We start from the raw sequence: 16,845 nt of genomic DNA, 5'->3' as shown, positions 1-16,845 counted from the left end.
GAGGGAGAAATTAAGACAGTTCCAGATAAACAAAAGCTGAGGGACTTCATCACCACTAAACCCTACAAGAAATGCTAAGTTGAAAGGAAAGGACACTAGATATTTGACAGAAGCCACATGAAGGTATAAAGATCTCTGGCAAAGATAGTGACAGTATTATTGTATTTTTGGTTTGTAACTCCGCTTTTTCTTCTAGAAGATCTAAAAGACAAAAGCACAAAATGTAATGATAAAATCAATGGGTTTAGGTCTCATAATTGTATTCTGTTTTTTTTGTTTGTTTGTTTTTGCTTTTAAAGTGCTGAAAGCAAAAAATTGCCAACCAAGAATTCTGTATCTGGCAAAACAGTCTTTCAGAAATGAGGGCGAGATTAAGACATTCCAGATAGACAAAAGCTGAGGGAGTTTGTCACCACTAGACCTGCCCTACAAGCAATGATAAAGGGAGCTCTTCAGACTGGAAGGAAAGGAAACTAGACAATAGATCAAAGTGGTATAAAAAAATAAAGACCTCCAGTAAAGGTAACCAAATGAGTAATTAAAAACGCCAGAATAATTTTACTGTATTTTTTGGTATGTAACTCCACCTTTTACTTCTTAGGGGTTTAGACATACAATGTATAAAGATATAATTTGAAACAAGTACAACCAAAACGTGGGGGAGATGCAGCATACAGGAAGAGTGTATGTGTATGCTATTGAAGTTGGTATCAAATAAATGTGATTGTTATAGATTTAGGATGTTAAATTTAAGCCCCATGGTAACTCAAAAGAAAATATATGAAAAATATAGAAAGCAATGAGAAAGGACTAAAAATGGTGCAATACAAAATAATCAAATAAATAGGAAAGTAGGCATTAACTGAAGAATTGAGGGACAAAAAAAGTTTAAGATTGTATTAGTTAGGGTTCTTTAGGGAAACAGAATCAACAGGAGATATCTATAAATGTAAGATTTTATAAAAGTGTCTCACGCAACTGTGGGTATGCACTAGTCTAAATTCTGTAGAGCAGGAAGCAAACTGGCAACTCCAATGAAGATGTTCAATGAACTCCTCAGGCAGCGAACTGGCAATCTGATGAAGTTGTTCGATGAACTCCTCAGGAAATACTTCGCTGGTTAGCTGAAGAAAAGGTGAAGGTCCTCTAACGTTCTTGCTTAAAAGTCTTCAATGGATTGGATTAAATCTAGCTGACTGAATTCTCTTTGCAGAAGACACGCCCTTTGTTGATGTAATCGGTCACAGCTGCAGCCAATTGACTGATGATTTAATAAACCAGCCTTCTGGTTTATTAACCAACTACAAATGTCCTTGCAGTAACGGTTAGGCCAGTGCTTGCTTGACCAGACACTTGGACACCATTGCCTGGCCAAGCTGATTCATGAACCTAACCACCACAAAGACTTACAAAGACCAAATAGCAAAATGGCAGAAGAGAGTTCTGCATTATGAGTATTTACATTACATGTAAATGGATTAAACTTTCCAGTCAAAAGGCAGAGAATGGCCTGAAGTATCTGTGTAAGAAACACACTGTGTGGTATCTCTGCTCTGCAAATCCCAAAAGATTTCTTTGGGGGAGTTTTAAAATTTCATACTGAATTTTCTTAATAGTTAAAGGGCTACTCAAATTATCTGTTTCATACTGGATAAGTTGTGGTAGCATCTGCTTTTTGAGAAATTGGCCCATTTTATCTAAATTGTCAAGTTTACATGTGTAGAACTGCTTGTAGTACTCTCTTCTGGTCCCCTTGAATCTTCATGGTCTTCTAGCACTCGAAAACGCTGTGCCACTTCCCTCTGCACCTCCGTGATTTCTGCTGAGGAATCTGCTGTCATTTGAATTGCTCTTACCCCTCTAGGTAAGGTGTCATTTCTTAATTGTTGCTGTCAAGATTTTTCTGTCTTTACTTCTCAGAAGTTTTACTATGATGTGTCTTGGTGTGGATTTCCCTGAGTTTCTCTTCCTTGGGATTTGCTGAACTTCTTGGATCTCTAAGTTTCTCTTTTGCCAAATTAGGGAAGTTTCAGCCATCATTTCTCCAAATACCATTGCAGCCCTGTCCTCTTTCTCCTTTCCCCCTGGGACTTTGATGACCCAAATGTTAGATCTTCCGTTCAAGTCCCACGTGGGGGTAGAAGGTGGGATACCCCCACCTGGTCTTCACTGACACTCTGGGTGGGACCCTCTTGACCACTAGGCACGGGGAGAGCTCTGGCTGGGAGAGGGAGGAGCTCCCCACATGCTCTCCACCAACACCACGGAGATGGGGTCCCTGGGCAGCCTCGTTACTGCTGGGCAGTGGGGAAAGTCTTGCCTCTCCACTAGGGGTCCCCTGGCATCCCCTCAGCAGGTGGGGGGGGGGTGATCAGTCTCAATTTCTGCATGGGGAGAGGATTCGTTAAAACCCAGCAGGATGGAAGTCCCTCCACTGCACTTGGCTTTCACTTACACCATCCCCTCAGGCAGAGGGAGTAGACAGGGAACAAAGCTCCCTGTTACAGCTGGAGAGGGGGGCAGTCTGAGCTCCCACCAGGCTTGTCCCAGCAGGGGCAGGGGCACAGCTTTTTCTGTCATGATTGATGAACAGAGCACTTATTGCCTTAAAATATTCCGTGTTGCTAGGCTCTCTCTCTCCTGGTCCTTTGGCCAGAGACAGCAGGCTTTGGTCGGCTTTCATCTGTGATCACTGGCGTTTCCAGGTCGCCAGCTCCAAATCTGGGTTACACAAGGCAAAAAGAAAACCCAGAGAGCCCACCACTGTGACATCCCTTGAGTGCTGAGGTCCCCAGGCAGTCTGCCTTCTCTCCACCTCTCAGGGTCTTACTATGTTTGTTTTACAAGTAATGCCCAGGGCTTTTAGTCCTACTCAGCAGGAGGATTAGGGAAAAGTCTGTCTACTCCCTCCCCCTGGAAGCAGAAGTCCCTGTCCTTCAGTGTTTCATGAAAGAAGACGGACTCCTCCTCCTCCATCTGCTTTGTTTTCTCTGTACCATTCCAATTTTTCCCTGAATTGTCAAAAGCCTCTCAATGCATTTTTCTACCCAAACGTATAAATTGTATTTCCCTCTCTCATAGCCTGTTTGCATTGGCTGCTTTTTAGGCTTAGTCCTCAGATTCTTGTCCCGGAACTTTGCCTTTCTGAAAACCTGGGAATTACCTCTTTTCTATGTTAGATCCCTTGAGTTCTGAATCCCACGTTTTCCTCCTTCTCAGTTTCCCCTTGGTTTTAATGTAGCAGTAACTTCTTCATTTATTTGCATTTTAGTGCTTCGGGGGGGGGGGGGGATAAAAATAAACAGAGGCATCTCACATGTCCTGTTTAGCCACAAAGCTTCTGGGCACAAGCTTTTGAGTACAATGACAGATACCGAAAGCACCCAGCTACCTCTGAACAGCAGACTTAAAACTGGTTAAAATGGGAAATGTAGGTTTCCACAATACAAATGTTTTCAAAAAATTTAAAAAAGAACAAAAACAACAACAAAAATAACATTGGTCGGAATTCTAGAGACCCGGTTTCCAGGCTGTGACAGTGACACACTACGTGTAGCTATGTGCCCTCCATCAAATGACTTTTTCATCTGTAAAGCGGGTGACCGTGAGTGTTTCTCCTGGCTTGATGACCCTCTCCTGGGGGCAGTGTGTGCCTACCCATGTGGTCAGGCCTTCAAGAGAAAGAGGGGGTTCTGCTACTGTAGAAAGAACCAGAAATGGGGGTTGGAAGACCCGAACCTGAGTTTTGTTTTCCCAGTCATTACACACATTATCATAGGCAAGATACCATGTGAGAGAATGAATTAAGCTATTTACGTGAAAGAGTTTCAGAAACTGCAAAGTAGTTGGTGGATAAAAGGCACCACCTTCCCCTCACCTAGTTACGCAGCCACGTCCTCTGCCCGTGACCACTTACCTTCACCTCCTTCTCGATGTAGTCGTTCAGCAGCACGTCCGGCTCGACGCGGTCGGGCAGCGCCAGCACCACGGTGTGCAGAGGGCGCCTCTCTGTCACCTTCTCGTGGGCTTTCTTGTCCCTGCCCTTTTCGCCTTTCAGGAATACTCGCTTAAATGGCGACACGATTCCAGGCTGCAGGAGGGAGCGGAAATGATTGGATCTCGTTATCGGCAAGGGCGCTGTCTTGTGCTAACTGGGGTTAACCAGCAGAAGAGGCCAAACCACTGCCACGGTGTCACCGTGCACGCGGGTGCTGGTGACTGTCGGGCTGTTGACGGACGTGTCAAGAACATACAACCAGGGTCTGGGGTCCGGGGTCCCCAGGGGCCCGTCCTGCCTCTGGCAATAAAAGCCCTGGTTCCCCACCTGTTCGTACAATACTTAGGAAGATGAGGGACAGAAAAGAGATCTCTCCCTGGAAGACAAAAAATGTAACAAGCATTCCCTCTGTTCCTGACTCCCATGGGAGCGGGGCCTGATTTTATTTTTTAGAAAACTTGGAGAAGGCAGGTGTGATGCATGGCCCAAGGCTGGCATCGAATCAACAGCAAGGGCTCAAAAGTCACCTGGTCAAAAGTCATCCTTGGTTCCTTCTTTTAGGAGCACATACATGCTTTCCATAAACTGCCATCCCTGGGGAGGCCTCCTGCCCACGTCCACACCAGAAGGTCAAGTGCAACTCCAATAAGCATACCCCGGGAGGACAAACCTGCTCCTACTGCAATGGACAAGCTTGCACCCTACTTGGTATCTAATGACGAACTCTCAAAGCAAGTGCTATAACTAAAAACCAGTTTAAAAAGAGAGAGAGAGAATGAAGGTAAACTTAGCCTATGAGCTCCTAGGAAAAAGCCTGGCATTTTCTGCTCAGTAACTCTCCAAAGAAAGTACCAGGGCCAAATAGAAAATTCTGCCATTTACAGACTCAAATCTGTTAGCGTTCTGGTCACCTGGCAGGGGACAGATGGTCTAACAGGTGCACTGGGGTCACGGGACACCTGCAGGCAAGAAATACAGAACCACTCATGCTACTCGTGGTTCCCAGTGCTACCCAAGGGGACCAAAACCGGAGAAAACAAGACACAAATGCGTACTCTTGGCTGGGAAAGGTCACCAGAAGCAGGACTGAGCGGTCCAAAGCTCTTAATTCACATTAAGAGTGAGAGACTATTGCTGGTCGTCGTTTCTGGAGCTCAGGTAAGTCGGAGAAGGAGGTAACGCAGCTGCCTTCCCGCAGCAGGCCCAGCTCAGAGCCACCCGCCCGTCACCAAACATTTGGTCTAACAGTTAAACAAATAAAAACGTTTCTAACAAATCACCCAAATGCACGAAAGCTCTCATTTCTGTTTCTCTTATGTGTGTGGGATTTTTAGCCCTATGTTAAATTCAACACAGGTCCCATCGCAGAGCTTATGGGGGGCCTGTGGGGACATCGACCAAATCCACCAATTTCACAGATCAGACCATCAAGGCTGAGGGGTAAGAGATTAAGTGACTGCTAATGACAACGGTTTCCTGGTTTCCACTTGTCTCCCAGCAGATGCTGATGGCATCTCCTCAGCCTCCCATGACCCCAACAGCCTCCTGTCACCCCGACAGCTCCCCTCAGCCTCTGTCACCCCACGGCCTCCCCTCAGCCTCCCCTGCCCTGCATCAGCCTCCTTTTGCACTGGCGCCCTCCCCACTACCTACCAACACGCTCAGCTTGCAAGCATTGGAGAGGGAGAGGGCAAACAAAGAAAGCCCATCCCAAATAAAACCCCTCAAAAGGTAAAAACCCAATAGTTTTCTTGACCAGTCTGCCCCTCACAGCCAGAGGATGGGCTGTCCCCCTACTCCTCAGCATCATACATCACTCTTGAAATCTGCAGCCCATGAATGTTTGTCTTTGGTCCCACTAACCCACTAAAGTGTGCTGAATCAGGGGTCTCCTTCCACAGAACCACGAAGGAGAGGCGGTCGTGCTCAGAGCTCCCATCAGTACCTCCAACACAGTGCCACCCGCTTGGGCCTCCCTCCTTGCCTGGCTCCTGGGTCCCGCCACCTCCTGGTCCTCTGCTCCTTCTTCTGTCTGGAAAACAGATGCTGCTCGAGGTTCTGGACTTGACCTGTGCCCTGCAAACAAGTCTTCCTGGAATGACCAGGCTTCACCACTTACTAAGCAAATTGGCTGACCTTGCTGGGCTTTCCTCGTCCAAAATGGGGCTAACAGCATCTTCCAGGGCTGTCGTGAGCAAACAATGAAATGACCTATCTGATACCTTGTGAGCAAGCAAAATGTCTGCCAGCAGCTCTTCTGAATTGTTATTCTTAAATATTGACTTCAACTGTTGTCTCTGTATGAGCAACGACACCCAAATTCTCAGGCTCTAACCTCAGCCTCCCTCCTCTCCCTGCCATCACCAGATGAGACATAAACCTGCGCCCAAGCATATTGCAGATGCCCCAGGCCCTGCTGCTTCCTCATATCCCAAGACCTGCAACCCACAAAATCCACAAAACGCACCCCTTACCTGGTTCCCACCAGCAGATCCCGCACGGGACCCTGGAAAGCACACTGCCCTCTCCATTCTCCCCGCCACACCCAGTCCAGCCCCTCCAGTCCCTGCTGAGGCCATGGGGCGTCAAGATGGAACAAGGTCAAGAATTAACCACCAGGATGATGCACATGTGGAGTTTCATTTACTTGTCCCCCCATTTTGGTTTATATTTGAAAGTTTCCACAGTACAAATTTTTAAAAAAGATAAATACGGTTCCTGCCTCCAGCTGCTTACACTTAGGCTGAGACAATACAAGATAAACCTCCACCAAGCTTTGCACTAGACTCACTGGAGAATGGGTGAAACGGACTGAAGGGTCTATGCAGGCGTCACGTCCCCCCCGATCCCAGCTATAACACAAAGGGGTTGAAACAGATCACCCCTTGGGGTCCCCTGAGGCCTCGTGCTCCTCACCTCACCACTGGCTTTGAGTCCCCAGGTGAAGGCAGACAGGTGGTGTTTCCGGTGAAGCCCAGGTGGGTCAGCGCCTGGACAGGTTGACCGGAGTGTGGGCTTCACGAGGGGAATGGTGGGAGACCAACGATTTGTCAGGCAACCACTGATGATAAACCTGAAGTTGAAAATGACCCTCCAACATTGGTAATGTAATTTCATTACATTAAAAACAGTAACGTAAAAATAGTGTTTCATCAGTGCTCTCCGCAAACAGAGCAGGCCATGCTTGACTGTCATTTCCTCTCTGGCTGGCCCCTTACCACAGATGATCGGCGCCCACCATGCAGAATTACTCATTAAACATATGAAGCTTGCTCATTTGTTTATTTAGGGACAGGAATTTTCCCAGTTCCCATTACAAGGTAAGGTTGAAGAGATACAAAGGTATGTAGTATGTGATCCTTTGTCCTTAAAAAGCTTTTAAATCTCCACAGACACAGATAATGTGAAACTGGCCAGAGGTCAAAATCTGTTCTTGACCTATTCTAACTGACCAATCATCCCACTAAGTTTGCTCATCCTAAATAATAATTAGCCATGGCGTAGACTGTGAGTGCTTTCTGAATCCGACAGGGCAAGTACACAGCTCGGCTCAATCTGCCTGTTCTTCCTGAAACTGCTTGTTAGCTGATCCTAATGACTATCTGACAGATAGGAAAAAGAAAATGAGCTCCAAGACGAGAGGTTTGCCCAGACCAACCTCTAACCAAGAAGCCCATGCCAAGTCAAAAAGCCAACAAAAAGCATGCAACCTACACTGCCTGCTGAGTCGAACGGTGCCCTCTGCAGAATCCAGGTCCACCCGAACCTCGGAATGTGACTTTATTTGGAAACTTGGTCTTTGCAGGTGTAATCAGTTAAATTAAGATGCAGTCATACTGAATTGGGATGGGCCCTAAATCCAATATGACTGGGTTCCTTATGAGAAGAAGAGGGAACACACAGAGATGCAGAGGGACAAGGCCACCGACAACGTGGCTGAGACAGGGAGCGGCAGCGACAAGCCAGGCAGCACCAGGGCCTGCTGGCAGACCCCAGAAGCCAGGAGACAGGCACGGAACGGATTCTGCCCCACAGCCTCCAGCAGGAACCAGCCCTGCCCACACCTTCATTTAAGACCTGAGAATAAATTTCTGTGGTTTGAAGCCACCCAGTTTCCAATACTTTGTTACAGCAGCCGCAGGAGAATAAATCGCACTGTTGATTCCAGGTTAACACATTTTAGGTCATAAATGTTGTGCTGGTTTGGATGTATTATGTCCCCCAAAATGCAATTATCTTTGATGCAGTCTTGTGTGGACAGGAAACATTGGTGTTGATTGGGTTGCAGACTTTTGATTGGATGTTTCCATGGAGATGTGATCACTCAGCTGTGGGTGAGATCTTTCATTGGATAATTTCCATGGAGGTGTGGCCCCGTCCATTCAGCATGGGCCTTGATTAGTTCACTGGAGCACTATATAAGCTCAGACAGAAGGAGTGGGCTTGCTACAGCCAAGAGGGACACTTTGAAGAACGCACAGAAGCTGAGAGAGGAGCTGCAGATGAGAGACAGTTTGAAGACGGCCATTGAAAGCAGACTCTTGCTCTGGAGAAGCTAAGAGAGGACAAACTCCGCAAGAGCAACTGAGAGTGACATTCTGAAGAGAAGCTACGGCCTAGAGAGGAACATCCTGGGAGAAAGCGATTTTGAGACCCAAACTTGGAGCAGACGCCAGCCACGTGCCTTCCCAGCTAACAAAGATTTCCGGACGCCATTGATCATCCTCCAGTGAAGGTACCCGATTGCTGATGTGTTACCTTGGACACTTTATGGCCTTAAGACTGTAACTGTGTAACCAAATAAACCCCTTTTATAAAAGCCAATCCATCTCTGGTGTTTTGCAGTCCAGCAGCATCAGCAAACTAGAACAACTGTATAATCCGCGTGTCATGCTTCAGCCTCGTTGGGAGACGTGGGGGTCCGGGCCCTGCGATCCTCACGGGACCGGGAGCAGCCTGAGGTGGCACTCCGTGGTAAATTAGCGGTAGCTCTCCCCTCACTGAGCCCAAGTTGATCTTCTCCTGCCTTGAGAGCAAAGGTGGCATTTTATAGCTGCATAACCCGGGCTCCGAGGCACAGGGTCCGTGGCTGCAGGTCAGTGAACGCTGGCTTTCGGGAGCTTCACACAACAGGAAAGAACAGCCAGTGTCCGTGTAGTGCTTCCTGCATGCCCGGCATCAGGAAGGCTCCATGGATGAAGGAGGCGTAGCTCAAGGACATTACAGTCAAGTAAGGAGAAGTGAGAGCGAAGTGGACCAACAGGAAGGAAATCCACAACAGCCTGCCCATGGTTAAGTCTAGCAGCAGGCCTCAAAGGTGTGCTTGACAGCTGAACTGACCCGTTTTCTTTAAAGGTGCCACCCTGAGCCACAGGGACTACAAAGATGGTGACAAGAGTGACTTGCTGGTAGCAGAGAGAGTGACTACAGAGCACATTAAAGTATATCCATGAGATAACAGCCCTGGCCAGGTCAAGCGTGACAGTTTGAATGACTACAGCTCTAGAAGCAGGTCATGCCTTTCTGTCAAACTTACCCTGGACTACAGCAGGCGCCACATGCTTTTTAACTGGTGGGTGAAAGGGGAATGCTGGAATCGCTGGGTAAAGAAACCCATCCTACTGCATTTGCTGCTGTTTTCTTCTGCTGCTCAGATCACGATTTGCCACATTTCAGCGCAGAATGGAGTGAGGCCACTGCTCCAGTAGAGGACAACAGGCCCTTCACAGGAAGGAGGCTCACGTCTGGCCGTGGACGGCTGGGCTGGGAGACAGGCGGGAGGGAGAGGCAGCGGGTGCTGGCTGGAGTCTTCAGCTACTCCAGAAACACAACTGAACAAGAGAGCATCTCAGATTTTTGGAAATGATGCTGCTGAAGATGAAACTTTAAAGGGAAGTGTTGGTTACAAGAAAGACAGCTAATAAGTAATGGAGAACATTTGACACAGAGACTCAGGATTCCAGGAAACAATCACGGATTCTTTAATTCACTGGAATACGCAGCAGATGAAGAAACAAGAGTTTTTTAAGTGGTTTGATCCCATGCAATCATCATTCATTCTTCCTTCAACAAGAATTGTCTGTATTGCGCTCTCATGTTCACTTCTGCCAAAATGATCCTACGGTCTTTGAACCCAACGGGACAAAAGGATGCACTCGGACGCTGAAGGAGCATGAAGCTAAGCAATGGCTCTCTCCTGGGAGGGGAGCCCAGGCTAGAATGGGGCTGCCCAAGCCTTCCAGGAGGAAGCAGAAGCCGGGAAGGCTGCATGTGAACCGGCCCAGGACCCAAATCATAGAACCTGGTGGCAAATGCAGGTTTCTGGTTTACAACCCAGGGCTCTTTCTTCTCCAGCACTTTGCAAAGGCTTCTCAGGTGTAAGATGTGGCCTTTTACAACTGCAAGGAACTTTCTGGAGTGGCTTGGAAAAGATCCCTGGATTCTTGCAATAGTTTCCAACTGAAGTTCGTAATGACTTTTTAAATTGGAAATGTAAGGTGTAGCTCTTAGTGAAAAATCAAAAGTCAAACCATGGACTACAGTTAACAGTAAAGTTTTAATATTCTTTCAGCAATTTAACAAAGGTATCACACTAATGTGAAGCGTCTACAATAGGGGGTATATGGGAACACTGTATTTTTTTAAATGCAGTTTTATTGAAATATGTTCACATACCATACAATCCATCTGAAGTATACAATCAATGGCTCACACTATATCACATAGTTGTGCACTCATAGCCACAATCAATTTTAGAACATTTTCATTACTCTAAAAAATAATAATAATAAAAAAGAAAATCCAAAATACCCCATATCCCTTATCCCCCTCTATTATTGACCCCTAATATTGGTGGGGTATGTTTGTTACTGTTGATGAAAGAATATTAAGATATTATTGTTAACTCTAGACCACAGTTTACAATAGGTACATTCTCCCCATATGCCCCTCTATTATTAACTCCTTGTAACAGTGTTGTACATTTGTTCTACTTCGTGAAAGAACTTTTTAATATTTGTACAGTTAATCACAGTCATCATCCACCACAAGATTATGTGACTTTCCTGTAAACCTACAGAAATATTATTATTAAAAAATAATAGCAATAATTAAAAAAAAACAAACAAAACATTATGCTAAGTGAAAGAAACCAGACACATATTTTATGATTACATTTCTATAAAATGTAAATATAAATAAATCTAAAGAGACAGAATTAGATTAGTGGTTCTGTAGGGCTGGGGAAGGATAGAGGAATTGAGAGGGGACTGCTAAGGGGATTAATGAAAATGTTCTAAAATTGATCATGGTGATCAATGCTCAGCTCTGTGATTATACTAAACGCCACTGGATGGATTGTATGGTATGTAAATATATCTCAATAAAACTGCTTTTTTAAAAAAGTAAAAGAACCAGTCTCCTTAGAATTTAACTAGTGAAAGAACCCTTGTCACAGTGCTAGTAGAGTGAAGACAGACTAGTGGGCAGAACTTCAGTTAGTCTAAAAGCTCAACTTGACCATTTCACCTGTGGCGATGAGGCTCTGAATCTACTAAATACATTCTCCAGAGACTAATTTATAAGTCAGAATATCTGCTTATTAATTTACAAATGAGAAATGCATCAGCTGAAAGAACCAGGCTCGTGGGACAGTGTGTCCTTCTCCTTGGAGATCAAAGTAAATAAAAAAGCTACATAAATCAATTGAGTCCCCGTGTGCAAAATGCTAACCTCAGTATTATTCTGGAGAAAGTGCTAGGAAGTCTAAGAGGGAAGAAAGGAAGAAAACTAAGGTGCTCTGAGTATCTAGGGTGTTTCAAGTAAATGTTAAGGAATTTCCAAGGGGCACGGCAGTAAATCCTCTTTGCTACGCTCTGTGGCACTCTGCTCACACCTGCACCGTACCGTGGCTGCTCTTATTTCCAAAAAACTTCCAGCACTCACTGCAATGCCAGTTGACAGATTAGGTATCTTTAAAAAAAACAAAAAATTAAACTCTCCAGTGCCTACCAATGGGAAGAGTGCCCCTCTCGGGTGCTACGGAGGCTTAAATAACGACCAGGCCCTAGCCACGAGCAGACCAAGGAGTCAGGGTCTAAGGCCAGGGCACTCCCCACCCTGGGACTACTTGGGAACGCAGCTCACTGCCCACAGCTGCCTTAGTTCCGGGTGACAACTACAGAGGCGCCTGAACTCCCCAGGGGGCCACCTGCAGGCCACGGTGGGCAGAGGGGCTGCTGCTGGCCGGAATCCCAGGTACAAGGCTTTCCGGGTTTGGATGTGCACTCTGTCTTGAGCTTTTCCCTAAATCAATTTTCAAATCAGATTTTGACCTCCAATTCACCACCAAGCCATGAGAAATGACTTTTCCCCGGAAGACCTGAAACCAGTGCCTCTTGGTCCTTAAGATGGTTGCCTGTCTATGAAGCCTGCTTGTTCACGGTGGCTTTCCAACTCCCTAAATGCACCCTGCAGGGCGTCTTCCAGCACACCCCCCTCCTCAAGAAGCCACAGGGTCTCAGAAGAGGAAGTCAGCGAGTCAGCCCTTCATCAGCGGGTCCGGGAGACCCAGTGCCCCTCGCTCACGATGGGTGAGTACTTGGGAACGTGCGTTCCGGCCCGCGGCCACGAGTGCCACCGAGAAGGAACCCAGATGCTACTCTAGATGGCTCTGGGCACGCCGCGTGGGGACCCACCTCGTTCTCCATGGGACACCCAGTCTGAAAGTCCACTCGAGGAAGTGTCCCTTTGGAGGAATTCTGGTTCCTCCCAGTTTGCCGGTAGCTATGGTGCATTCTCCTCTACTCACTTCTGATCTTGTTGAAAAATATGGTTAGATGTTAGCCCTCCTGTGAAAAACACATGCAAGGCAAGAAACAGGAAGGCAAGAAACCACAGCTTCCTTCTCCAAAACCCAGCGATGCTGTTTACAACAGAAAAAAAAAAAAAGGGTTTAAGAAGTGGGCAGAGCCATGAAACTGCTGGCAAAATTCAAACAAACACCAGGCAAAAGCTAAAATGATAGCAGGTGAATAAACCAGCACCTTCTCCTTACTCCTTCCAAAATGCAAATATCTGTAGGTGGCCTTTCTGACCAATACCGTATGACAAACTGAAGGAGAGTACTTTGGAAGTTTGGTCATTCATATAGCAAAGTTAAAAAAAAAAAAAAAGTGAACAAGTAAACAAACCAACTAATGCACGAGCCCCTGTCTGAGGCTGCCCCTTCTCCACCCCTTCTCAGCCTGGGGACCACTCGCCGAGGCTGTGGCGAGGAGCGGGAGCCCACGAGGCCAGCTCTCAGGGGACAGCCAGCCCCAGCCCCTAGACCTCTCCCAGGTGGGGATGTAGCCGAGTGCGCCTCGTTCTGAGGGCCTCAACCTCCAAGGGCCTCTTCCTGCCTCCGGGACTCCAGTGCGGAGTTGTGTGTCCCCAAACACGCCAACTCCAACTTCTTTGGGGTGGAACTTTCTAGATTCGCTGCCAGCGAAGGTCCTCGTGACTCTCTGGCTACCCTAAGAGGGCGTCAGAAGAGGAGAGGCTACGAATGTTCCAGTTAATTTAGAGCAACTATGTATATCCTCGGATCAAAAAACAAATACAATTACAACTCGATTTTATGAATTGTAGGAGGTTGGAGCAAGTCCAAGTGCTAATTTTCAATCATTTTTGCCTATAAAAATGGCAATTTCATATTGCTCAAATTAATTAAACTGTAAAAAGTAAAGTTTAATATTTCTTGGTTCTGAAGAGACAGGCTGCTTCAGAATAATTTTGTTTCTCAAGTATTATTTATTATATATGCTATAAATACAGAAAATATAGCAAACTGGGAAAATAGGTCCTAAAGCTAGATTTGTTTGAACATATATCTGGTATTAACTGTGTTGCTTCTTACTTTATCTGTTAAAGAAATTGGAGTGGAGCGTGCATTGTGATAAAGCACTGGTCCCTGAGGAACTTAGAGATTTCTTCTTTCGAAAAAGTTGTCCTCCAGAGCAGAACCAGAGGAGACCCTGACCTCTACAGGAGGCTCTAAAGAAAAAAGGGAAGTTAGAAGTAACTACACAAAGATGTTAATCTGCAGAGTAAGCCCTTATTTGGGCTGCTGTGGGGCCCTGAGTCTGTCTGCTGCTCCCCACGAGGGGTGTCTCTCTGCCTGTTTATATACGGCCTCCATAAAACCCCCGGCCGTCCTCCTCTAGGGCCAACAGACACAATCAAGAAGGAAACCAACAAGCTAATTCACCAACAAGCTGTACTCGTCCACATAGCCCACGCACGACACTCATCAACACGGTTCTCCTTTCCTAAGCATGAATGATCAACCAAGAGCACAAAACAGAAAGCCCAAAGGAATAAACAAAACTTTGAGGGAAATACGTTGCAAAGAAGAGACAGGAATGGGGAGTTAAATTCTAATTAGTATATTAGGGACATTTGAGAAGAATTGCATCCATAGAACAAGAACAAGAAGAGAGGACAGAGAATAGGAAAGATACCCTAGGAATTAGAAACGATGATTGCGAAATAAAAGGTTCAATGGAAGGAGTAAACAATAAAATGGATGTAGCTGAAGGACAAACCAGTAAACGGGAAGACAGAGTTAAGGGGTTGGCACTCCAAGGTCCACAGGCCTACTCCCACCCGCCACCCACTTTTATATGGCCCGTAAGTGAAAAATGTGTTCTACAAATGAACATTTGCCATCAATTTGATGATAGGGAACTCTTAACTCTGAACGGCAATGAAGCAAAATGTTAGCCCCTAAAATGAATTCCGTTCTTCTCATTAGAACTGTATTACAAAAAATTGTGCTCAATCATTATTGTTTTAGCTTCCTAGGCTGCTGAAAGCAAATACCATGAAACAGGTTGGCTCAACAATGGGAATTTATTAGCTTACAGTTTTGAGCCTGAGAAAAATGTCCAAATCAAGGCATCATCATGGTGATGCTTTCTTCCCCAAAGACTGGCTGCAGGCGAGCCATAGCTCCTCTGTCACATGGCAAGGCCCATGGCAGCACCTGCTGGGCTCTCCCTTCTCTTACAGGTTTCACTGATTTCAGCTTCTTGCTTCTGTCTCTCTCTCTCTCTCTCTCTATTCATCCTGTTTATAAAGGACTCCAGGAAGAGGATTAAGACCCACTGTGGGCCAAGCCTTAACTGAAACAACCTCATCAAAAGGTCCTACTTAGAGCAGTTCACTCCCATAGGGATGCATTAGCTTTAAAAACATGATTTTCTGGGGATACATACAGTTCCAAACCACCACAACAGACTATAGGTTTCATCAATGAAAATGTTACGGAAATTTGTTTTCTCTCTTATTATCTAAGTACCTACTTACTATCCTTGATTTTGCCTCCTAGCCCACAAAGCACAGGAGAAGTTCCAGGAAGACCTACTTGAGAGTGCCACCTGCTGGCAGGATTGGAAAACTGCATTCCAGCAAGCTGTAGTTCTTCCAAGTTACATATGAATGCTCAAATAATTCTGCATTTCCCAAAATAATCTGACCAAGACAAGCAAATGCCCCAAAGCAAACAGAAAATCACAAAGCACTTGAAGAATCTAGAAGATATGGATAAGCCAAACAAACAACTTAAAAAGCCCGAAGAGATACAAAATTTGGAGCAATTAATTAAAGAAGTACAAACAAATCTTCAAAACAACTTCAACAAGATGGCTCAAGACATAAAGGAAATCAAGAAGACTCTAGAACAGCATAAAAAAGAATTTGAAAGCATAAATTAAAAAATAGCAGACATTATGGAAATAAAATGAAAATAAAATAAATTATGGATCAAATTAAAAATATACTAGAGACACACAATAGCAGATTTGAAGAGGCAGAAGAAAGAATAGGTGAACTAGAAGACAGGGTAATCAAACATGAATGCACAAAAGGACAAATGATGAAAAAAATAGAAAAATGTGAAATGGATCTCAGAGAAATGATGGGCGACATGAAGCAAACAAACATAAGAATCACTGGTGTCCCAGAAGGAGAAGAGAAGGGTAAAGGGCTAGGAAGAATATTTCAAGACGCAGTTGGGGAAAACTTCCCAACCTTTCTATATGACATAAATATGCAAATCAAAGATGCCCAGTGAACTCCAAATAGAATAAATCCAAATAAATCTACTCCGAGACATATACTGATTAGATTGTCAAATGCTGAAGAGAAAGAGAAAGTTCTGAAAGCAGCAAGAGAAAAGCGATTCACCACATACAAGGCAAACAACATAAGACTAAGTAGTGACTACTCAGTGGACACCATGGAGGTGAAAAGGCAGTGGTATGACATATTTAAGATTCTGAAAGAGAAAAATTCCCAGCCAAGAATTCTTTATCCAGCAAAACTCTCCTTCAAAATTGAGGGAAAGTTTTAAATTTTCACAAACAAATGCTGAGAGAATTTGTTAACAAGAGACCTGACCTGCAAGAAATACTAAAGGGATATCTACCAGTTGAGGAAAAAAAAAGTTTCAATAAGAAAAACTAAAAGGGTTACTTGAAAAGGAACAAGAATCAAACCAGCATTATATGTTACATGCTAAAAGGGAATATAGAAATCCCTATATGGTTCTGAGGAGAAATTATTTTAAGTCTAGAAATTAATACAAAGCCAAACTGTTAATCAAGGTGAAGGCAAAATAAAGTTATTCTCACATCAGCAGTACTGTGGGAGCTTTATACCCTGAAAATCCTTTTTGAAAAACATACTAGAGTATGTACTCCAGCAAAGAAAAACAAGATCCAAAAGAGAAAAAAATGTGGAATCCAGGAAACCCTGGGAACTAACCCAGGAGCACAATGAAAAGATATCCCCACATGGCAGATGGG

At 45.1% G+C, this 16,845-nt stretch overlaps 1 protein-coding gene across 2 annotated transcripts in view; it reads right to left on the bottom strand.

Annotated features, from left to right (window-relative positions):
* CCM2 (CCM2 scaffold protein) overlaps positions 1 to 16,845 on the bottom strand; it is a 104,117-nt gene that overhangs the window by 16,059 nt on the left and 71,213 nt on the right. Inside the window, exons 1-2 of one of the 2 annotated variants that reach the window (XM_037837265.1) lie at positions 12,694 to 12,850; positions 3,917 to 4,090 (exon numbers count right to left, since the gene is read on the bottom strand). In XM_037837265.1, coding sequence (XP_037693193.1) covers positions 3,917 to 4,090; positions 12,694 to 12,792 — 273 coding nt within the window. In that variant the 5' untranslated portion in view covers positions 12,793 to 12,850. Of the gene's footprint in view, positions 1 to 3,916; positions 4,091 to 12,693; positions 12,851 to 16,845 lie in introns of those variants that run through there. The other variant, XM_037837266.1, reaches the window with a different exon arrangement.

The sequence above is a fragment of the Choloepus didactylus genome, chromosome 5 (assembly GCF_015220235.1).
Source record: "Choloepus didactylus isolate mChoDid1 chromosome 5, mChoDid1.pri, whole genome shotgun sequence".
NCBI lineage: Eukaryota > Metazoa > Chordata > Mammalia > Pilosa > Megalonychidae > Choloepus > Choloepus didactylus.
The sequence above is the reverse complement of the archived record's forward strand: the minus strand, read 5'-3'. Positions and strand labels throughout refer to the sequence as shown.